General features: G+C 47.3%; 1 protein-coding gene across 1 annotated transcript in view; it reads right to left on the bottom strand.

The window, feature by feature from the left end:
• Positions 1 to 23,337, bottom strand: part of LOC309401346 (integrin alpha-D-like) — a gene marked incomplete at its 5' end in the record, with an annotated part of 62,615 nt that overhangs the window by 18,396 nt on the left and 20,882 nt on the right. The window contains 11 exons of the mRNA XM_081970416.1: positions 197 to 276; positions 3,023 to 3,133; positions 3,241 to 3,382; positions 4,256 to 4,329; positions 10,203 to 10,334; positions 10,501 to 10,661; positions 11,357 to 11,514; positions 14,823 to 14,953; positions 15,248 to 15,454; positions 18,489 to 18,632; positions 21,416 to 21,558. Coding sequence (XP_081826542.1) covers positions 197 to 276; positions 3,023 to 3,133; positions 3,241 to 3,382; positions 4,256 to 4,329; positions 10,203 to 10,334; positions 10,501 to 10,661; positions 11,357 to 11,514; positions 14,823 to 14,953; positions 15,248 to 15,454; positions 18,489 to 18,632; positions 21,416 to 21,558 — 1,483 coding nt within the window. The remainder of the gene's footprint in view (positions 1 to 196; positions 277 to 3,022; positions 3,134 to 3,240; positions 3,383 to 4,255; positions 4,330 to 10,202; positions 10,335 to 10,500; positions 10,662 to 11,356; positions 11,515 to 14,822; positions 14,954 to 15,247; positions 15,455 to 18,488; positions 18,633 to 21,415; positions 21,559 to 23,337) is intronic.

Raw genomic sequence — 23,337 nt, 5'->3', positions numbered from 1 at the left:
TGGCAGTTCGAACCTCACAAGGCTCAAGATTGACTCAGCCTTCCATCCTTTCCAAGGTTGGTAAAATGAGGGCCCAGATTGTTGGAGGCAATAGGCTGACTCTGTAAACTACTTTGAGAGGGCTGTAAAGAATTGTGAAGCAGTATATATGTCTAAGTGCCATTGCTATTGCTATTTTAGTCCTGGGAAGTTTTACCTGGCAGCTCTGGCACTGATCTGCACCGTACTTCCTAGATTTGCATCTTGGGAAACGAAAAAGCTGACAATGAAGATCACCTGGACAGAAGGAGGCACAAAAGAAGGAGAGGGATCCTTAAAGCAGAGCTGCATTATACCATTTTTTTCCTGACTATAAGATGCCCTTTTTTATCTCCCAAAAGGGAGTGAACAAGGCGGTGAAAATATCTGTGCGTCTTATAGACCGAATACTGCCAAAGCCCCGCCCACCCTCCCGGCCATTTTTTGGCCTCTCCCCCCCCCCCCCAAAAAAAAAAACAGGCCGAAAAAGCCTCAAAAATGGCCCCAAAAGTCTCAAAAACAGGCTGAAAAAAGCCTCAAAAACAGGCCAAAAGAAAAGCCTCAAAATGGGTAGAAAAAAAGGCTGGAAAAGGGCTGGAAAAAGGCCCCAAAAAGGTTCACAAATGGGGCACACAAAGGCCAAAAACCTTTTGTTGTTTTACTCTTGTAAATGAAGGTGTTTCTTATAGTTAGGTGCATCTTAAAATCCAAAGAATACGGTACATTCAATCCAGTTTTATACTTCATTAATATACAGAAAGTTTGGCCACGAGAAATCGGACGTTTCTCAGCCATTGTCCCAGCTCTGTCAAAGAGCTACAATCCCTAGAAATTCAGGAGGTGGGACATGGGAGTGACCTTTCTGTAACAGAAATTTTAGAGTCAAATTTGTACACAATTATTTATTGCGAAGTAATTCTTTGAACTCCCAGCTAGATCAGGAGCAAGACATGCTATCTTAATACTATTTTGTGATTTTTGAGAACAAGCTATGGACATTCTCACAAAATAGCTATTATGGGCTCTTTTTATAGGGAATGGAGATTCTCAGTCATTCAGGTCATGGTTGTCCCAAAGGTGTTGTTGTTTTTCAAAAGGCAACTGGACTTTGTTTCTTCCTTGAAGACATTTTGTTTGTCTCGTGGCCCAAGATGGACGAGGAGATAACTACTTGGGTCAGCCGTTGCACACCCCGCCAACTCTCCCCCCTGCCACTCTAGCTGTTCCCATTGGAGACTGGGAGGTTCCTAGAGGACCCTGGTCTAGGGTCCATTTGGATTTTGCAGACCCCTTTCATGGTCAGAATTTCCTGGTGGTCGTGGACGCCTACTCCCGTTGGGTGGGACTCCTGTTCATGGCATCTACCACTGTGGAGTCCACCATATGGGCATTGCGGCGGGTTCGCCACGCATGGGTTGCCAGACACAGTCGTGACCGACAACGGTCCTCAATTCACTGCCGTGGCCTTCCAGGATTTCCTGACAGGGCAAGGGATCCGCCACGCCCCAACGGCCCCCTACCATCCTGCTTGCAATGGCTGAGCGGAACGAGCAGTCCGCTCAGCCAAAGAAGCGTTGGGGCGCATGGACCGGGGAGATTGGCCAGACAAGGTGGTGGCTTATCTCCTCAGCCAACACTCCACCCCATGTCCCCTGTCCAACAAAAGCCCCGCGGAGCTGCTGATGGGCCGCTGTTTGCGAACCACCCTAGACAGGCTGCACCCTCTTTATAATGCCATGCAGCCTCGCGAACTGGGAGTGCCTCCATGCCTCTTTGGGGAGGGGGACCTGGTCTTTGCCAGGAGTTTCTCAGGGGATCCAAGGTGGGTGCCTGCCACCATCACCAAAGTAACTGGTCCCTGTTCTTATAGGGTCGGACTTCCCGATGGCAGCGAGTGGCAGCATCATGTGAATCAACTAAGGTGCCGCTTACCCACCGAGGCCTTCTTCCAATCAGGCCTCTCCTGCCCGGCCACCTCCTGGCAGCCTGCCCAGCAGCTCCTCAATCCGTCGCGACACCGTTTCCGCATCAACCCACCAAGGCCTTCTACCAATCAGGCCTCTCCTGCCTGGCCACCACCTTTGGGCAGCCTGTCCAGGCACCTCCTCAAGCAATTCCGTCGCCGTTAGTTCACCTACCTGTTCCAAGCTTGCCGTCTCCATTGGTAGGCCTGGATGACATCACCCAGAGCTCCACTCCCATTGGGGAGGAGCTGCTACAGGGGCGACCTACCTCGCTGACCGCTCCTCTGCAACTGCGTCATTCTGGGCGGGTCCGGCGCTGCCCCGCTTATCTAAGCGAGTACGCATACGCTCTTACCGCGCATGCATACCCGCTGGGGGGGAGGAGTGTTGAGTCCTCAACTTGCGACCGGTCCTAGGTCCTCGACTTACAATCGGCCCCAAGTCCTCGACTTACATCTGACAGCCAGCAACTGCTCAGCCACGCCTAATTGGCTAAGGGGCAGCTGGCTGAGGGCGGGCTGTTTGCTCCATTTCCATTGGTTGCCCTGCTTGACAGCTCGCGTATAAATAGCTGTCAAGCAGGGCGAGGTGCTGAACTCTGTACATAGTTATTCTGGTTAGCTGTTCTTTTGAAATAAAGCTGCTCTACTTACCTCAGCCGTTCCACGTTTCTTCAATCAGTCCAGCATTCAATATCGTCCAAAAAACTTTTTCAGTTCTGAAGAAGAACTGAGGAAGCTTCTTGGATGAGAAGTGAAATGCCTTCAAGGAGGAAACAGTCCAGTTTTGAAAAAGCAACTTTGGGACAACCATAACCTGGATAACTGACACTCTCTCTATAGACATTTTGCAATATGATTTGCTACTAACTCTTGATTTTATAGATAAAGCCAACCACCTCAATTGGGCAAAAGATTCCATGTTTTGGAGTATTACCAACACCATGACAGCCTTTGAATGGAAATGGTCAACCTTTCTTGGACTGTCAATTATTCTGGGGTCATAGATGGGCACTAGACTAACATAGAAGAGAACAGTACCTCAGCCATGCTCCGGAAGATGGGATGATTGATGTCACAGGTGGTATTCCTCACAGATACTTCTACAGCAGGAACAGAGGTGCATTTAATGACCACGTATTTTCTGTTGGACTGAGGAGAATGATCATGAATATAACTGGTGATAGACAGCACCTTCTTTGGCCATTTCCCCTGCACTCTCCCTTCTGGTATCTCTGATTTCTTTCTAACCTTCATACCTGCACTAATATAAATCTGCGGTAGGACAGTGAAGATGGGTAGATGAAAGTCAAGTTGGTGCTATAAGAATCCTCTCCATCATTCCGGAAGAAAACAGTAGCATTGAGTTCCAGGGTTAGGCCAACTACCAATTCGTTCAAACTGAAAAAAAGAGGGAAAATGTCCTAAGTTGATGGCTACTTGCATATACCATGCAAATACATTACAACATGCGATGGCTGGGAAGAACCTCATCCATATGAAAGGCCAACTTCAGCTAAATTGAAGGTAGGGGTAGCTGCAATTTCACATTTCTGTGTATATAATGATAATATGTAAATGTAAAAGTTCCTCTCTCACATATATCCTAATTGTTCCCGACTCTAGTGGGTGGTGCTCATCTGCATTTCAAAGCCGAAGAGCCAGCGCTGTCTAAAGATGTCTCTATGGTCATGTGGCCGGCATGACTAAATGCCGAAGGCACACAGAGCACTGTTACCTTCCCACCAAAGGTGGTCCCTATTTTTCTACTTGCATTTTTACGGGGTTTCCATCTGCTAGGTTGGCAGAAGCTAAGACATGTAACAGGAGCTCACTCCATTATGTGGTGCTAGGGATTTGAACCATGAACTGCCGACCTTTCTGATCGACAAGCTCCATGTGTTAGCCACTGAGCCGCCGCATCCCTACATAATAATAATAGTAAATTCGGGCAGTTGAAGTTCACGCAGCTAAAAGTTGAGAAAGACTGAGATAGGACAACACCAATTTCCAAACAGAGTATTCTGGTAATGCAGCAAGAGTTCTGCCTTATACAAGTAGTCCTCACTTAATGACCGGCTGCCTAGCAACCATTCAAAATTATGAAGGAATCCCCCACAGTGACTTATGACCTGGTTCCAGAGTTCTGCTGGCTGCCCACATCTCATTTTGGATGCTTGGTACATTGTTTGCTTTTATGGCCATTTGCAGCATTCCGTAGTCATGGGAACATGTGGAAATGTGGCTGCTATAAAGATGAAAAGCATACTCTACCCTGAGAAATTGAAGGATGTTTTTAACTGGTCTTTACAGATTCCATCTCTTCCACAGTTCTTCTCAAAGGGCAGCTACGAGGACATGAGGGAAGGATGGAGAGAAAATATCAGTCTCTATGAACAGGTGAGATGAAGGATAAAATACTAGAGCAGGGTTTCCCAATCTTGCCGACATTAAGAGTCATGGACTTCAACTCCCAGAATGCCACAGGAATTCCCAGACATGTGGAATTCTGGGAGTTGAAGTCCATAAGTCTTAAAGTTGCCAAGATTGGGAAACCTTGTAGAGGTTGAATCCATACAACATGCCTTTCAATTCTATATCTTTCTGTGTAGAAGTTGATACCACATTTATTATCGTCTTGTTTATATCACCATCTGTAGAAGCTTGGTTTATGCAGAACATTGATTCTTGATTTAATTCGGAAAATCTTGGACTTAGTCCTTCTGAGATAGAACTTACTGGGTCACACCTGTAACTCAATTGGATTCCATGATGGACTTGCATCAAAGTCATTTGAGGGACCACCCCTTCCCGATTACATCTGCCAGTTCCAGTAGATCCAGCAGAGGAGGCATGTTGCAGGCCTTCCTCAAGTAGAAGAGGTGTGTTATGGGTCCTATTACTACTAAGAGTCTGCTAAATTGCTACTATCTGTCAGGACCCTGAAGATAGGCCTTTTCTGCTATGGCACCCACCTTAAGAGATATCATCCAAGATGAGGCTGGGCCTATAGCACTAACAATAGCACTTATATACCGGTTCATAGTGCTTTTACAGCCCTCTCTAAGTGGTTTACAAAGCCAGCATATTGCCCTCAACAATCCAGGTCCTCATTTTACCCACCTCAGAAGGATGAAACCTGAGTCAAACTTGAGCTGGTGAAATTTGAACTGCTGAACTGCAGCTAGCAGTCAGCTGAAGTAACCTGCAGTACTGCACTCTAACCACTGCGCCATATCGGTTCTTATCATTATTAACTTCTGATAAGTTCTTTAAAACATGACAATGTCATCAAACTTGTGAGATTATTTGTTGTCCAGAGTCACATTTTGTGGGAGGTGTGGCTATATAAATATGATGAAAAAATAAATAAATGTTAAATTAATCTCCGCCAATTGACTAGCTGAGTTTTTATGACCAGAGAGCCCTTTCACATGACAAACAAAGAAACAATGTGTTGCTGAGGTAAAACTTTCAGCAAAACCATTTTGGATGGAAAGAATTTGCAGAAGGAAGTAGAAAGGCTTGTCAGATCTATAAGGTACATCAGATTAATAAACAGACACTGAACAGACCTAAAGCTATGGTTATTAGAATAGCTATAGAAAACAAAATCTTGCACTTTCCTTCCTCCCTATTCATGAGAATTAGTGGGGGATGGGGCTATCTCAGTATTTTTGTAAAGCATTAGGGCGGTGCAGTGGTTAGAATGCAGTGTTCCAGATTAATTCTACTGACTGTCAGCAGTTCGATCCTGACTGGCTCAAGGTTGACTCAACCTTCTATCCTTCCGAGATGGGTAAAATGAAGACCCAGATTGTTGGGGGCAATATGTTGACTCTGTAAACTGCTTAGAGAAGGCTGTAAAGCACTGTGAAGCGGTATATTGTGGATTGTGGATTGTGGATTGTGGTTTGTGGATGTTTGCTTCCTCTCCCCTCTCACTTGCCTTTTAAGTGCTCTGCTTTCCTATTTACATCTTGGACCTGCTACAAATGAAACCCTGCCATAGCCATAGTTATGGCCTGATACCAACATCTTAACCTACTCAAGGTCTGACCTTCTACGACTGCGAGGGTCTCCTCTCTCGCAGGCATGCCCCCCTGCCCTGGCTAGGGCCCACCTCGATGAAGGGTTTATTAACCCAGAGAGGTGGAGGAAGCGGGGGATTAGGGTTTTTTTAGTAAAATGTTTTTTAAAGATTTTAAGGGGTTCCAGGGTGCGGGGGAGGGTTATTCAGCCTAGGGGTGTGGATATAGCCAGGCCAATAGGTGGGGTCAGGAGGGAAGGGAGCGGAGTGGGGGAGGTGGGGGAAAACAGCATTCCTGCAGGGGGCACTGCAATAGCGACGGTCGTAGGGAGGGGCGGGCGCGAGGACATTAGAAGAACGTATAGTCGGTTGGGAGACCGGGGCTGCTGGACACGCCCGGTCATGTGCACCAACCCCCGCAGTCTAGGTGGACAGGATCGGCAGAGCCTGGGCCTTAGGCTGATGCTGTGTAACGCGAGGTCCGTGGTTAACAAGGCCCCCCTCATTAGTGACTTGATCACAGAGGGGGAGCCGGACCTCGCAGGAATAACGGAAACCTGGTTGGGCCCGGAGGGGGGGTTTCCCCTCGGGGAAATGTGCCCTCCAGGTTACCGTGTATTCCACCAGCCACAGGCCCAGGGTAGGGGCGGTGGGGTAACGATAATTATTCGGGAAGATTTGGCACCGAGAGAATTCACTGTGTCGCAGATATCTGGGTGTGAGTCTCTAGGCGTCCCAGGGCCCAGAGAGACAGTTGGGCCTGTTGATAGTATACCTGGCTCCCCGCCATACATCAACGGCCCTGCCCGGACTCCTCGAGCGGATCGCTGAGATGGTGGTTGAAACCCCCAAGCTATTAGTGATGGGGGATTTCAACCTGCCGTCGACGGGAGAAGCATCCGAGGTAGCCCGGGAATTCATGGCTTCCATGACAGCCATGGATCTGACTCAAGTAATTCGGGACCCCACACATGAGAGAGGCCACACACTGGACCTTGTGTTTGTCTCCGACCAGTGGACGAGTGATCTGGGAATAGGGGATTTAGTCATCACGCCCCTGTCATGGTCAGCTCACTCACTTCTCCAGCTGGACTTCCCTGGTGCTACCCCCCGCCGCGGGGAGGCGGAGCCAGATTGTCCCAGATGGTTCCGCCCCAGGCGTCTGATGGAACCAGATAGGTTCCAGACGGAGCTTGGGCCACCTCCTGCAGACCTGTCCCGCTCCCGGGCAGAGGACCTGGTAGCTGCATGGAATAATGCGGCTGCCGGAGCCTTAGACCAGGTTGCGCCTTTGCAGCCTCTCCGATGGCAACGATCGACCCGGGCTCCCTGGTTTAACGGGGAGCTAAGGGTGATGAAACGCCACAAGAGATGCCTAGAGAGCAAGTGGAGATCCTCCCGCTCCGAATCTGACCGAACACAGGTAAGAGCCTACTTAAGGACCTACCTTGGGGCAATAAGAGTGGCCAAACGTCGATATTGTGCCACCCTTATAGCGTCCGCAGAGAACCACCCTGCCGCCCTGTTTCGGGTGACCCGCTCCCTTCTGTCACAGGGGCAGCGGGATCCCCCATTGCAGGGCAGGGCAGAGGAATTTGGGGAATACCTGCAGGATAAAATCGATCAGATCCGGAGGGGATGGACCCCCTTCAGTGCTCCAGGGGGGCGTCCGAGGCAAGTCTTGAGAGACCACGCTGTGTGGAGTTTGACCCTGTTGTCACCGAAGATTTGGACAGGTTGCGCGGGCGACTGCGAGCCACCACATGTTTACTGGACCTGTGTCCCTCCTGTCTTGTACTGGCTTCCTGGGAGGGTTCACGAGGCTGGCTACTGGGACTGGTGAACGCTTCGTTGAGTGAGGGCCTTTTACCAGCCACCTTGAAAGAGGCAGTGGTGAGGCCCCTGCTCAAGAAGCCTTCTCTGGACCCAAAGGAGCTAGCAAATTATCGTCCTGTCTCCAACCTTCCTTTTTTAGCGAAGGTTGTTGAGAGTGTGGTGGCTCAGCAGTTCCCGCGTCACCTAGAGGAATCTGATTATTTAGACCCACGCCAGTCTGGCTTCCGACCCGACCACAGCATGGAGACGGCCTTGGTCGCGTTGGTGGATGATCTCTGGAGGGCAAAGGATAGGGGTTGTTCCTCTATCCTTGTCCTATTAGACCTCTCGGCAGCTTTCGATACCATCGACCATGGTATCCTATTGCGCCGTCTGGAGGGGTTAGGGGTCGGAGGCACCGTGTTGCGGTGGTTCCGCTCCTACATCTCTGGCCGGACGCAATGTGTGTTGGCAGGGGAGCAGAGGTCGACCCCGAGGCCCCTTACTTGTGGGGTCCCACAGGGGTCGGTCCTCTCGCCTCTCCTGTTCAACACATATATGAAGCCGCTGGGCGAGATCATCTGTGGTTTTGGGGTGGGATACCACCTGTACGCTGACGACACGCAGCTGTACATTTCCACCCCAAACCACCCCAACGAGGCCGTCGAAGTGATGTCCCGGTGTCTGGAAGCCGTGCGGGTCTGGATGGGGGACAACAAGCTCAAGCTCAACCCCTCCAAGACAGAGTGGCTGTGGCTCCCGGCTTCCCGGTTCAATCAGTACATCCCATCTCTGGCCATTGGGGACGAGCAATTAGCCCCGGTGGAATGGGCGCGCAATTTGGGCGTCCTCCTAGATGCCCGGCTGGCTATGGATGACCATGTGGCAGCCGTGGCGAGGGGGGCGTTCCACCAGGTTCGCCTGGTGCGCCAATTGCGACCCCTTTTGGACCGGGAGGCCCTGCGCACAGTCACTCACGCGCTGGTGACGTCTCGTCTGGACTACTGCAATGCTCTCTACATGGGGCTCCCCTTGAGGTGCGCCCGGAGACTGCAGTTGGTCCAGAATGCAGCTGCGCGGGTAATTATGGGGAGAACGAGGTTCTCCCATATAACACCTCTCCTGCGCGAGCTGCACTGGCTTCCTGTGGCCTACCGGGTGCGCTTCAAGGTGTTAGTCACCATCTTTAAAGCGCTCCATGGCACAGGGCCTAGTTACCTGCGGGATCGCGTCCTGCCCCACACATCCCTGCGACCTATTCGCTCGCACAGAGAGGGACTTCTCCGGGTGCCGTCCTCCAGAGAGTGTCAGAGGGCGGCGCCCAGGAGTAGGACCTTCTCTGTGATGGACCCTACCCTTTGGAATGACCTCCCCCCAGACATTAGAACAACAACTGATCTCCGCTCCTTCCGTATGAAACTGAAGACCCACCTGTTTCGACTAGCCGGCCTGGCTTAAATTTAGAGCTTCTCCACCTCTTGGGCATTTTTAATTGTTAATTTTAATTTTTAAATTTTAACTGTCATTGGGGTTTTAATTGTCTCAAAGTACTGTAATTTATTTATTTATTTTCTACCTCCTCCATATTATATTGTTGTGATTGTTGCTATTGTACGTCGCCCCGAGTCCCTGGGGGGAGAGGGGGCGACTAAGAAATCAAATTAAATAAATAAATAAATAAATAAATAAATAAATAAATAAATAAATAAATAAATAAATAAATAAATAAATAAATATAAGTCGACGTGCTATTGCTATGTTTGTAATCTGATCACAAGCCTGGTTTATGTCATCATTTGTTTTTATTATCAAATGTATGCTGCCATCCATCTGAGCTGAAGATGGTGAGATATCACTGCCTTGGTAGAAGATCTTCCTTCTGTCTTTCAAGGCCATTTTCTATACTCACTACATCTTTGTACAATGGTACCTCATCTTTAATGGCTTCAGGGAGACACAATGAGTACCAAACAACTTTTTCCCATAAGGAATAATGTAGGGAGTCACAAAGCAGCTATCCTTCCCCCCACCCTCCAGTCCACCCCATCACTCCTTTTTCATTGACAACCATTTATGCATCCCCCTTCATTCCATGCACATGACAATAAAAATAGATAAGGCAGGAAGGTGATGCACAAATGAAGGACAAACTACCTCCATTCCTGAATATCTAACTTGTGTGTTGAGTACCGAACAAGCAATAAGTACCAGCACAAAATGTTTGTGTCAAACACGTTGAGTGCCAAATTCGATGAGTTTCAAAGCAGTTGTGTATCGAGGTACCAGTGTATTAAGCTTCAATTTCATACCTTTTCTGTATGTATTTTCTGTTCAAGCAAGTGACACTAGAAGAAGGCACACTGAGCCTGTACTTACAGATGCCGGAAGAAGAGTAGTTGCCCCTTTCTGCAGGACAGCCCGCAGGTTGTTGGCACGTTGGATGGGCTCTCCTATCAGGATATAATTCAGCTGGAGGATTATGGGAGTGAGGCTGTCTTCTATGCAAGTCTTTTCATCAGGGGAAAACAACAAAAGAAGAACTGCTTGATTTCATGGCTGCATCTCATGTTTCACATTAAAGATCAGACATTTATTTATTCATTTTTTTAAAAAAAAAACTGTTTTTGATCTGGATCCTGCCCATCCCCGCCTCTTCTAAAAACTCTTCTCTCACCGGTAATTTTATTCGGTACTGCCTGGATTCTGACCTCACACCGATCTTCATCTCTTCTGTGAGGGTAGACAAGTCCGAACCCTGGTTAAAAACAGCTCGTACTTTCTGTCGTCCAGGATCCAAGGTCAAAGTGTACCGAATGGTGCTCAAAATGTCACTGCCTGAAGGAAATTACAATCAAATTCAGAACACGTGGATTCTAAAAAGGTCCTTGATATATAGTACAACTTCCCTTACAAGAGCACAAAATTTTGGTGAATTATAACTAGGAAGTCCCTTCTATTGTCTCGGATTTCTCTGAAGGCATTGTCTTTAAGGATGCTAGGTTTAATAAAGGATTGTATTGAAATATTACCCTGGTGTATTTTCCACAATCATTTATTTATGGGAGAAAACAGTGAACAATAATCTGCTAGAGTGAAACCCTCTGATTTTATGAGATGCTACTCCAGCTGTGAAATTCAACAAGTTCTGATAGGTTCTGGAGAACCAGTAGTGGAAATTTTGAGTAGTTTGGAGAACCGGTGAATACTACCTCTGGCTGTCCCCAGAGTGAGGTGGGAATGGAGATTTTGCAATATCCTTCCCCCAGGAGTGGGATGGGGAGATTTTGCAGCATCCTTCTCCTGCCACACCCACCAAGCCATGCCCACAGAACCAGTAGTAAAAAAAAAAAATGAATTTCACCACTGTGCTACTCAGATCTCTGGAGGCTTCCTATGGACGGACACAAATCAAAATTGCACTTTAGAAGATCCCAACGTTGCCCTTCAGATGCAGATGAGCTGTAGGGAAGAAATCGTCTGAGAAATTGTGCATAAGCCCAAACGGTACCTTTGAAGACCTGTAAACCTACCGAAGGTAAACCGGGGGTCTCCCTGGATTTTAAAGTTGACTGTTGCTGTGCTGATTTCCTTGTTCAGCATTTCCTGGCCTCCACACTCAAAGGCAGAGATGGGGATCATAGTTGGGTTAAAGGTTATTCCAGCCACCACAGTGACCACAGGTCGGGCTCTGCAGCAGACATAAATAAGCACACAGTGGAGTGAGCTATGGGGACTCACTCCAGATCCATTCTGAGAAGATTGTACACTATAAAAAAAGATGTTGGGACTCTAGAAAAAGTGCAGAGAAGAGTAACCTAGGTAATTAGGGGACTGGAGGCTAAACCATAGGATGAACGGTTGCAGAAACTGGGCATGGCTAGTCTAGTGAAGAGAAGGACCAGGGGAGACATGATAGCAGTGTTTCAATATTTGAAGGTCTGCCATAGAGAGGAAGGGGTCAAACTATTTTCCAAAGGACCTAAAGGCCAGACAAGGAATAATGGATGGAAACTGACCAAGGAGAGATTCAGTGAAGAAATTTTCTGGCCGTGAGAACAATCAACCAATGGAACAGAAATTGCCTTCGGAAGTTGTGGGAGCTTCATCACTGGAAGCTTTCAACAAGAGACTGGGCTGCCATCTGTCAGAAATGGTATAGGGTCTCCTACTTGGGCGGGGGATTAGACTAGATGACCTACAATGTCCCTTCTAACTCTGTTAATCTTTTAAAATCCACCCACATGTCAAAAAATGTCATTTAGATTCACAAAGTGCACGCAATCCTCAACTTATAACTCAGCAACCTTTTGAAGTCATGACGGAACTCCCTGGCAATAGTTAAGCCCTAGATTTGAATTTCCAATAGTTGGTGCCATGCACCAGTCATATGACCACACTTTGGACATTTGGCAACCAGGCCACAATGACAACCATTTGAAGTATCCTATGGTTGCACGATCGAACTTCATGAATGTTTGGTTTTTAGCAAAAGCATGTCCATTGCAAACAATTGGTTCACTTAACTCTTGCGGCGTTTGCTTAACAACCACCACAGTAAAGGTAATTAAAAACAGCTGGGTCAGCTGGGTGGCCTCTTTTACAACTCTCATGAGTCATAATCCAACTTGAATGTCATCTGTACTTTTTGACCTGACTGGCAACTTACAAAGCAACATTTCCATAAATTGGTGTTGCATGCATCTGTGTATGTTTCCGTACAGATGTAGGAATTACATTACTTTTCCATTTTAGCTACTCTGTTTCCCTCCCCGGATAATAAGCCCAATCGGGTTTTTGAGCGCATGTGTTAAAATAAGCCCTCCCCTCAAAATAAGCTTTCCCCGAAAATATTGCAACACAGTAGCAGCCATGAGGTGACCACACTTGCCGCCTCCTGCACTTCAAAAATAATAAGACCTCCCTGAAAATAAGGCCAAGTGCTTATTTCAGGGGGTCAAAAGAAAATAAGACCCCATTTTTAGGGAAACATGGTAGCAAAATGTTTGAGATCAATCCTAAACCTTCTTGTCTTTCCTGATTGGGTGTGGTCCATTTTGCTTTTCCTTGCCTCAATAAATTAAGGGACACCTTTAAAAGAGTTCCTTTAATTTACAGATCAGATTTTTCTTACTGCTCATTAGAAATGGACAATTGTGTACCTGGAAGCCTTCTTTTACATTTACATCTTCAGGCCTGCCATGTTTTCTACTGTGGGAAAATGGGAGGGGGGGATTGTATGGAGTATGGGTGATATATAGTCAAAATAACATTATTTTCTCAGAGAGTCAGAGACAGTTTGCCTAGCAGCTGAGTTGAGGTGAATGGGAGGAATTTCCAGTTTTGGATGGTGCCTGATTGGATCGTGTGATGGACATGTGGGGGCTGGGCAGGGACTTGAACTTTCTTTTGGTTGGGGAAAACCTGGAAACTTTCAGATTCGGGTTCCCCCAGATGTGCCAATATGACATCTCTAATAAAATGGAACTTTGAGGAAACTCAGATCTCGGAGTCTTCTTTCATTGGGGGTGTTCCTTGGAAACCTGACACTCTACTTTAATACTTTGAAAGGGTGAATTCACTCCAATAGCTTTTACATAAAACATTGGAAAGTTATACGATGGGTAGTTATATAAATGCTTTAAAAGACAGGACAGAACTGAACAGAGCAGAATAAGTGCAGAGAAGAGCAACAAAGATGATTAGGGATCTGGAGCAGAGGTAGCATTCAGCCAATTCTCTTTGGTTCGGGCTCCCCCCACCCGCCCCCAATGTAATGCGCGAGCACTCACACGCTCACATTTGTGAACTGGTAGGGAAGTTAAGTGAATCCCACGGCTGATCTGGAAGCTAAACCATGCAATGAACAATTGAGGGAAATACCCATGTCTAGACAACCCTAAGGTTGACATGATAGCAGTCTTCCAATATCTGAGGGGATGTCACAGAAAAAGGGAGGGTCAACCTTTTCAAAAATGCGCCTCAAAGTTAGGACAAGAAATAACGGATGGAAGATTATTAAGGAGAGAAGCAACTTAGAACGAAGGAGAAATTTCCTGACAGTGAGAACAATTAACCAGTGGAACAGCTTGCCTCCAGAGGTTGGGGGTGCTTCATCACATGAGGTTTTTAAGAAGAGACTGGACAGCCATTTATCCAGAATGGTATAGGGCAGTGATGATGAACCTTTTGTGGCTCACGTGCCAAAAGTGGGGGGAGCGCAGGGGGGGGGTCGCATGCGGGTGTGCCACACCCATAATGCTATGTGCACTACACCAGTGCACATTCGCACACGACCAGCGTTCCCCCCCACATCTTTGTGCTTTTTTTGCCCTCCCCAGGCTTCAGAGGCTTTATAGGAGCCTGGGAAGGGTGAAAACAGCCTCCCAGCCCCCCCCCCCCCCCCCCCCCCGGCCTGGAGGCCCTCCGGAGCGCGAAAAACCAGCCCTATGGGCAAACTGGAAGTTTGGGAATGTACTTCCGGTTTGCTCGTAGGGTCGCTTTTTGCCCTCTGGAGTCTTTAGGGAAGCCTCCGAAGGGCTAAAACAGGCCCTACGAGCAACCTGGAAGTGACTTCCGGTTTGCTCGTAGGGTAGTTTTTTTACCCTCTGGAGCCTTCAGGGAAGCCTCCTGAAGGCTCCGGAGGGCTAAAACCGGCCCTACGAGCAAACTGGAAGTACGTTCCTGAACTTCCGGTTTGCCTGTAGGGTTGATTTTTTTGGGCTCTGGAGGCTTCAGGGAAGCTCCTGAAGCTTCCGGAAGGCCAAAAATGGCCTCAAAAGAAGGCTGAAATCAGCTGGCAGCTGACAGGGCAACGCCTAGCGTGCCCGGACAAATGGCCCCGCGTGCCACTTGTGGCATGCGTGCCATAGGTTCGCCATCACAGGTATAGGGTGTCCTGCTCAAGCAGAGAATTGGACTAGAAGATCTTCAAGGTCCCTTCCAACTCTGTTATTCTATATTCAGGATAGAACAGAAAAGAATAGAAATAAGCCTTACCTTAGGAGCAGCACTTGTCCGTCAGCTCCAACAGCCAGATCTGGGAGTCCGTCTCCTGTAATTTCTGACCCCCCATCAAGAGCTTGTCCAAAATATTGAAGCCTATTGGCAAAGATAACAGCTGGGATGCGCTGCAAAGAGGAAACATAGCAATGGCACTTAGACTTATATACCGCTTCACAGTACTTTACCCTCTAAGCAGTTTTCAGAGTCAGTGTATTGACTCCAACAATCTGGGTCCTCATTTTACCGACCTCTGAAGGATGGAAGGCTGAGTCAAGCTTGAGCCGGTACGGGTTGAACTCCTGGTTGTAGGCAGAGTCAGCCTGCAATACTGCATTCTAACCACTGTGCCAACACGGATGATAGAATAAGGAGAAAGAGAGGGGCAGGGGTGAAAGGGATGTGAGCAGCTGAAAGCTCACCTGGATAAAAACAGGGTTGAGGGAACTACTCGTCCCCTGGAAGATGTACACAGCTCCTTGATTCTCATCCTCCAGTGGTGCCCCAACAGCCACATCTGTCCATTTATCCCCAGTGATTTCCCCAGCTTCTGTTATGCTGGTTCCAAAGCGGCCCAATGGGTGACGGGGCTCCCCTTTCAATTCCATGCCACAGAAAAATGTTTCTCCCTGAGAAATGGGGGTGAAGGAAAGACACGTGAATTGGGGTTATGGGAAGCATTTTCTCCAGAAGCCATTCTGCAATCAAACCCATTAATAACATCCCAGCATGTATTTCTGTTCATCTCCCCTGCAGGATGTGTTCCAAAATGTCAGGATGGAGGCCGCGATGGTGCAACGAAAGCTTCACAATGCACATAAACAAAACAAAAAACGGGGATTGTTTGGCACTGCTGCAGGTGACATCTTGACTTTTTTGGCCTTATTTTGCAGCCACTCCTGAGCTGCCACACAGCTGAACCGTTCTATCAGTCAATTCACATCTGCAATCCTCTGCCTTTTTGATTCTCCAACAACCTGAGCTAAACGCTGTTATTTTTCCTCAGTTTCCTCAATTGTAGCTAGACTCAGCCCAGCTGCTTGAGAAAAGCAGAGTAGGGTAGGGTAGGGTAGGGTGCAGTGGTGGGTTTCAAATTTTTTTAGAACCTATTCTGTAGGTGTGGCCTGTTTTGTGGGAGTGGCTCAGCGGTCATGTGACCAGGTGGGTGTAGCCAACTTGGAAAATGTGGTGAAACTCACTTAACAACACTTTTGCTTAGCAACCAAAATTTTGGACTTAATTGTGGTCATAAGTTCTCTTTTTCTTTCTTTCTTTCTTTCTTTCTTTCTTTCTTTCTTTCTTTCTTTCTTTCTTTCTTTCTCTTGCTTTCCTTCCTTCCTTCCTTTTGTCTCTCTCTCCCTTTATCTATCTTTGTTTCTTTCATCTCTTTCTCCCACTTTCTTTTTCTTTCTTTCTTCCTTTCTCTTTCTGTCTCTCTCTGTCTCTCTCTCTCTGTGTGTGTGTGCGTGTCTGTCTATCTGTCTGTCTCTCACTCTCTGTGTGGCTCTTTGTCTCTATCTCCCTCCCTCTGTGTTTCTCTCTATTATTCTCTCCGTGTGTCTGTCTCTCTCTGTGTGTATCTCCTCCCTCCCTCTCTCTGTGTGTGTGTGTGTCTGTTTCTCACTCTGTGTGTGTGTGTATGTCTCTCTCTCTCTCTCTCTCTCTCTCTCTCTCTCTCTCTCTCTCTCTCTCTCTGTAAGCCACTGTCATGCCTGTCGTCATAGATCAGGCTGAGCTGCCTGTCCTTCTTCAACACCTCCAGGGTTGCACATACATCGTAAAATCCATCGGGTCATCCAAAGTAGCGGGGCTCAGCATGAACTTGGCTGAGTGTGTGCAAACGCTCAAATCCACTGCTCGCCGCTCCTCAACTAATTGCAAAGTTCTCTCAGGAGATTCTGGCGGTCGGAGGCAGCGCTCACCTATAGAGCTTCGGTGAAGGGGATTTTTTTCAGCGGGACAGAGACTGGGCGGCTGGGAATTTCCCAGCCGAACTAGAAGGCAAGGCTTTCAAACTAGTCTGGTCCTGCTTGAAAAGGATGCTGTGGTAGAGCAAAGGGTGCCCTGGCTGAAGAATTCCCTCCTTCAGTCAGTCTCTGGAATTTTTCCCCCTTTTTTTTCTACAGAAGGAAAGTTTTTTTGACTGTACAGCTCGACATGATTATGGCCATTCTGCTCCTCCGTGGAGCCTTTGCGCTTCTTGCCCATGGGCACGCACTGCCCTCTTCTATCTGATAGCCGCCTGATTAAAAAGGAGGAGGAGGCTACACTGGTCCGGAGCCTATCCGGGAAGACGAGGACCGCGAGGGGGATCCCTCCTCCCATGGATGGGCTCCAGACAAGCGGAGCCTCCTCCTCCTTTTTAATCAGGCGGTTATCTTCTTTTTAACCAGGCGATCTTTTTAACCAGGCGATCTTTAAGCAGGCGATCTTCGGCTGCTGCACAAGCCCACAGGCATGCACTGCCCTCTTCTCTCTGATAGCCGCCTCGTTAAAAAGAAGGGGGCTCCACTGGTCGGGAGCCCATCCGGGAGGATGAGGAACGCGAGGGGAATCCCTCCCCCCACAGATGGGCTTGGTTTAGCCTCCCTGGACATCGCAGCAGCTCCAAGCGCACCGATCTTGGTGTTTTTCGCATTGGGGCATGCTGCAAGAGGGAGTGAGTGAAGACCTTTTCGGGCCAGCACAAAGGACTTCCCCGGACTTGCTTTGCTGAGCACGGGCAACAGGCCTACACCTCCACCACCAGTAGTTCAGAAAAGGTCTTCATTCACTCCCTCTTGCAGCCTGCTCCGATATGAAAAACGCCAAGATCAGCGCACTTGGGAGTGCTGCTGTGATGTCCAGGGAAGTTAAACCAAGCCATGCGCCTCTCCCATCTGCTTTCGCGGCTTCCCGGATAGCCAAGAACCTTTGCACTCTTCTCCATGCTCTCCTCGGCTCCTCGTGACTGCAATAGACGTCCAGAAGCAGCAGGGGCTGTTGGGCTGGAAACCCAAGCCCCATTAGCCCCAAAAGCTGTTGTGCCAGCCAAGAGATTACTTACTCGGCAGGTAGCAATAGAGAGCCAAAGGCTCTCTATAGGGCTCTTAGAGGTGTGGTGTGGATGGGCAGGGGGGAGGGAGCGGACGAGCGGCGAATGGATGGGCGAGGCCCAGGGGTGAGCGAGCGAGTGGGCGCTCCACTGGTGGAACCGGTTCTAAATTGCACGCTAGCGAACCGGTTAGAACCAGCAGAAACCCATCCCTGGTAGGGCAGGGTAGGGTAGGGTAGAATAGAATAGAATAGAAAATATGGAACAGAACGGAATAGAATTCTTTATTGGCCAATTGTTATTGGACACAGAAGGAATTTGTCTCTGGTGCATAAGCTCTCAGTGTACATTCAAGTAACAAGTGATAAATCATGATTATAATCATAAAATATATCCATCATAAATTATAAGATCCAACACTCAGTGATAATCATAGCATACTACGTAAGCAATCAATATGAATCATACTAGGATTCTAAATAAAACAATTAATAGAAATAATAAGATACAAGTAACAGAGTCGTAAGAAGATAAGGAATGATTAGAAAAAGTGGGAAGGATGATAGTAATACAGCCCTACTACCACAGCACAGCACAGCTCCAAACCCCCAGTCCAGTTCTTTACTTACCTGCCTTTGGCAAACGTAGACCCTTCCTCCTGCAATGCCATCATAGTACATAGGTGCACCAATGAGGATCAAGTCAGTATTCCCGTCTTTGTTCAAATCCACAGCACACAGGGTAGCCCCAAAATACGAGCCGATCTGGGGGGACTTTAAAATATTTAAAAAAATATTTTCCTAGTTTGACCAGTTTCCTTGACCAGATGCCCCCCCCCATTTTTTTCTTTACCCCCAATGTATCCCAGCAAAGCCTCCATTGCCAGCAACAGAAAGGAAATTAACTTTGCACTGATCATCAGCATCTCCTTTTAATGAGCCCATAATCCCTTGCGGGGCGGAGTCTGGCCAACCGAATGGGGCTAGTAGAGTGTTTAATGGCCGGATGCCCTTCCTGTCACCAATGCAGAGTTTTGTTCAGCAGACCTAGTCTCACTGTGCTTAGAGAAAGAAATATCTGCCTCTACCTAGGATCGAACTCACAGCCTCCTGATTCTGAGGCAAGAGCTCCACCTCTAGGCCATTGCACCACTCCAGCTTTGCACCATTGATGTTTTCTAATTTGGTAATAAAACATCTGCAAGAAAACCACCAAGGCCAGAGAACACCAAGCAACTTGAAATTTAGCCTAGGACCTATTAGCCTAGGACGCTGCAGCCAAAGCTGGCAAAAGTTGTGGATCCATTCAAGTATTCAACCTCTGGATAGATAGTTGATGGATTTCCACTCAAGAATATTCAGGTTCATTGCTCCAAAGTTTTGGAAATCCCTTATTGGGAGCTCTTGTATGGCATTTATACGGTAGTAGTTTTAAATAGCTGCTATTTAAAACTACTATACATGCAACACAAGAGCTCCCAATAAGGGATTTCTAAAACATTGGAGCAGGTTTCTGATTTCATGAAAGGGTATATATTCAGAGGCTCAAATGCCTCCTTAAATCTGGAGAGACTAAAAAAAAGTTGAGGTTTAGTAGGTAGCCATAATGCTTTAAGATTTTATTTATTCCAATGCCTGAAATATTTAATTTTTTCCTGGAATTAAGGAATGTGCTTTCAGTGGGAGAAGAATATAGAATAACAGACTTAAAAGGGGCCTTGGAGACTTCCAGTCCAACTCCTGCCCAAGAGACTCTACACCAGTGATGGCGAATCTTTTCTCCTCGTCTGGGGCATGCACACGCTAGAAAATGAACTTCTGGTTTCCGGTGCACGCCTGCACGCCTGGCAGCTAATCTTCTGGTTACTGACCACATGCGCACATGACAATAAGCTGGCCGGCACGCATGCTCAGGCCCAGCTCTTCCAGTTTCCAGCACTCCTGCATGCACAAAGGCCAGCCGATCGTCGCACATGCATGCCTGCCAGAAACCCGGAAGAGGAACGGGCGACACCACATATGTCAGGCAACATGGCTGTGCATGCCACTCTGCGTGTCTACATCATTCCAGATAAATGGCTGTCCGCTTTCTTCTTAAAAGCCTCCAGTTGATGGAGCACCCACAATTTCTGGAGGCAAGGCTTTCCGCCGATTAATTGTTCTAATTGTTAGGAAATTTCCCCTAAGTTCTAGGTTGTAACTCTGATAAGTTTCCATCTTGTTATTTCTTGTCTTGCCCTCCGGTGCTTTGGAGAAAAGGTTGTTCCCCCTCTTCTCTGGGACAGCCTCTCAAACATTGGAAGGTTGATATGACGAGATAAGTCTTCTTCTCTGGTTGATGGACCATACACCCAATCAAAATACACTTACAAGTTAAATCAGGGGTGTCAAACTCAAGGCCCAGGCGCCGGAGTGGGCCCGCAGGATACTTATTAGCCCACGGACCCACCCTGGAAACAGCAAAGGACCATCTCACGGTGCCTCTGCCAATGAAAAGGGAGCTCAGGGAGGCAGCACACAGTTCACCGCAGCTCCATTTTCCCTCGCAGAGGGCTGCAAAGCGGAGCCTGAAAGGACCAACGTGGCTGGAAATGGAGCTTCAATGAGTGACATCGAGCTGGCCATTCCCACCCTGGCCACACATCAGTGACGTGCGGTGAGGTTTATGGCTGGTGAGGCTGGTGACGTCATCAGGAAGGCGGGGAATGGGACCACATGTGCTGGAGGCTGAGGCTGCCTCAGCCTCCAGCACACGTGATCCCATTCCCCGCCTTCGTGAGCGTGCTCCGCCAGCTCGCGCTCCGCAGTCCTCGAAAGCGACTGGGGAACGACGAGAACCTTCCTGCCTCTGCTGGACTTTGCGCGCTCCTCGCGACTGCATATTGCGCGGCTGGACGGATGTAGCCAGAGCAAAGCCGAGGTGGTCTGGGTGGACGAAAGAGCAAGCGAGCGAGCGATGGAGCATCAGGCAGCCTCGGTCACTCGCCCGCCGGACTGCCTCGGCGCCACTCTGGCTACCTCCGTCCGTCCGCACCCGGGAGCTGCGGAGGCAGAAATGTTGTCGGCGCTCCCGGATGACGAAGCCATGAAAGCGACTGGGGAACGACGAGAACCTACCCCCAGTCACTCTCGTGGCTTCATCATCCGGGAGCGCCGACAACATTTCTGCCTCCCCAGCTCCCCAGCGTGGCTGGACGGGTGTATATAATATTATAATATTATATATATATATATATATATATATATATATATATATATATATATATATATATATATATATATATATATATATATATATATATATATATATATATATATATATATATATATATATATATATATATATATATATATATATATATATATATAGTATATAATATTATATACTATTATTTCATGAAGAGAGGTGAGGCTCTGCCTCCCCTGCCTCCCCTGACCGCACGTCCCTGCCACACATATACACCCCACCAAACACAACCTCGATGTGTCCCTCAATGAAATCGAGTTTGACAGTCCTGAGTTAAATCAGTTCTGCAGGTCATCAGAACTCCATTTACCTGCTTTAAAGAGAGCTCTGACTTCTGCTTCCACTGTCTTCCCCTTCGGCTGAACCAGACGACTTTGCCCATGTGTTGATAACGTGGGGCTCCCACCACGAAGCTGCTCTGTCCATTGAGTTGAACTTCTTGAATTGAATAACCTGGTGAGGACGCAAGAACGAACAAGGAAGAGGGTGAAACAAAGACGCACAACTTATTTACAAGTTGATAAAAGTCATTCTCAACTAGCAAGGATAATGCAGGTGCTTCTGGGGTATACTTAGTCCAAGATTAAAATTAGCCACAAGCAACTGTCCATGGCAGCAAGAACAGTACCTAGATCTCCCTCCCTTATACGCTTTTAAATAATATTTTTTTATTATTTAAGTTTCAACACTTCACATTATAATACAAATTAACATAAAAAGGAATTATGAACCAATAAAGTAACAAAAGAAATGCCTCAAACATAACAAAAAGTGAACCCTGACTTTATTTGAACACAGATATTAACAATACAACCACCTCATAGAATCATAGGGCTGGAAGTGACCTTGGAGGTCTTCTTGCCCAACCCCTTGTTCAAGGCAGCAATCTCATACCATCCCAGTCAAATGGTTCTCCAGTCTATTCTTGAAATTCTCCATTGATGGAGCATCCACAACAGCAGGAGACAAGCTATTTCCATTGATTAATTGCTCTCACTGTCAGAAAATATTTTCCTTACTTCTAGGTTGTATCTCTCTTTGATAAGCTTCCACCCATTACTTTGTAGGAAGTTAAATCCCACTGCTTTCCTAGAAAAAAAATAAAATGTCCTGGGAAATATTGAAAAGGCAGAATATTCTATTTCTCTGGATAAGAAATGGAGAAATGTGTTTTTAGGCAGGAAACAGACTCACTCTTAATAGCCCCCACCTTTCTCAATGGGCCATTAGGGGCTCTGAGCTAGTCTACTCTACATAACAAAGATAGGATTAGCCGTCTACAGAAACTCACCACATGGCATCTGGGAAGAAGCAATACTCAACCAAACTTGGACTCAAAGCACGGCCTAGAGAATTGCCCCTGTATGGCCCCATGGAAGTCTGACAACCAATCAGAATGAATTTCTTACACAGGAACAGGAAATAGAGAGATTGGGCCGAACAGAGTATAAAGCCAGGAATTTTCAGCATCTCATTCTCTTTTCTCCTTCACCCAACATCTGGAAGTATGTGATCCCCCTTTTCTGTTCAGGACCTCAAACCATGTGGTCCTCTCCACCATTAAACTATCTTTCCAAGCAGCGTCCATGTTTCCAGTGTGTTTTTCCCCACTTGGAACTGAACCCAGAAGGACATTTCTTCTTGTCCTTATTTTCAAAAAAACAAGTCAATTCCCTCTTCTTTGTGACAACCCCACAAGTAATGAAAGACAACTATAATGTTCCCCCTTCTCTTCGATAGACTAGACATACCTAGTCCCTCAACCATTCATCATACGATTTAGTTTCCACCCAGAAGGATCTAGAGCAATCATTTTTCCAAGGCAAATGAAGGCCATAATAAAGAAATAATGGAAACTGAACCAGGAGAGATTCAACCTGGAAATAAGGAAAAATTTTCTGACCGTGAGAACAATCAACCAATGGAACAGTTTGCTTTCGGAAGTTGTGGGAACTTCATCACTTGAGACTTTCAAGAAGAGATTGGACTACCATCTGTCAGAAATGGTGTAGGGTCTCCTGCTTGAGCAGGGGGTTGGAATGGATGACCTACAAGGTCCCTTCCAACTCTGTTAATCTGCTGAATCTGTTTTGTGGGAAGCCCCTTCCTAGAAGAATGTAATATTTTGAGGAATATTTTTTTAAAAGGCAGAATATTATATATCTCTAAATGAGAAATGGAGAAACATGTTTTTAAAAAGGAAGGAAGCAGCCCCAATCTCCCTGCCCCCAA

Source organism: Natrix helvetica (genome assembly GCF_964273705.1).
Source record: "Natrix helvetica genome assembly, chromosome: Z".
NCBI lineage: Eukaryota > Metazoa > Chordata > Lepidosauria > Squamata > Natricidae > Natrix > Natrix helvetica.
Note: the sequence above shows the minus strand (reverse complement) of the source record. Positions and strands in the feature narration are given on the sequence as shown.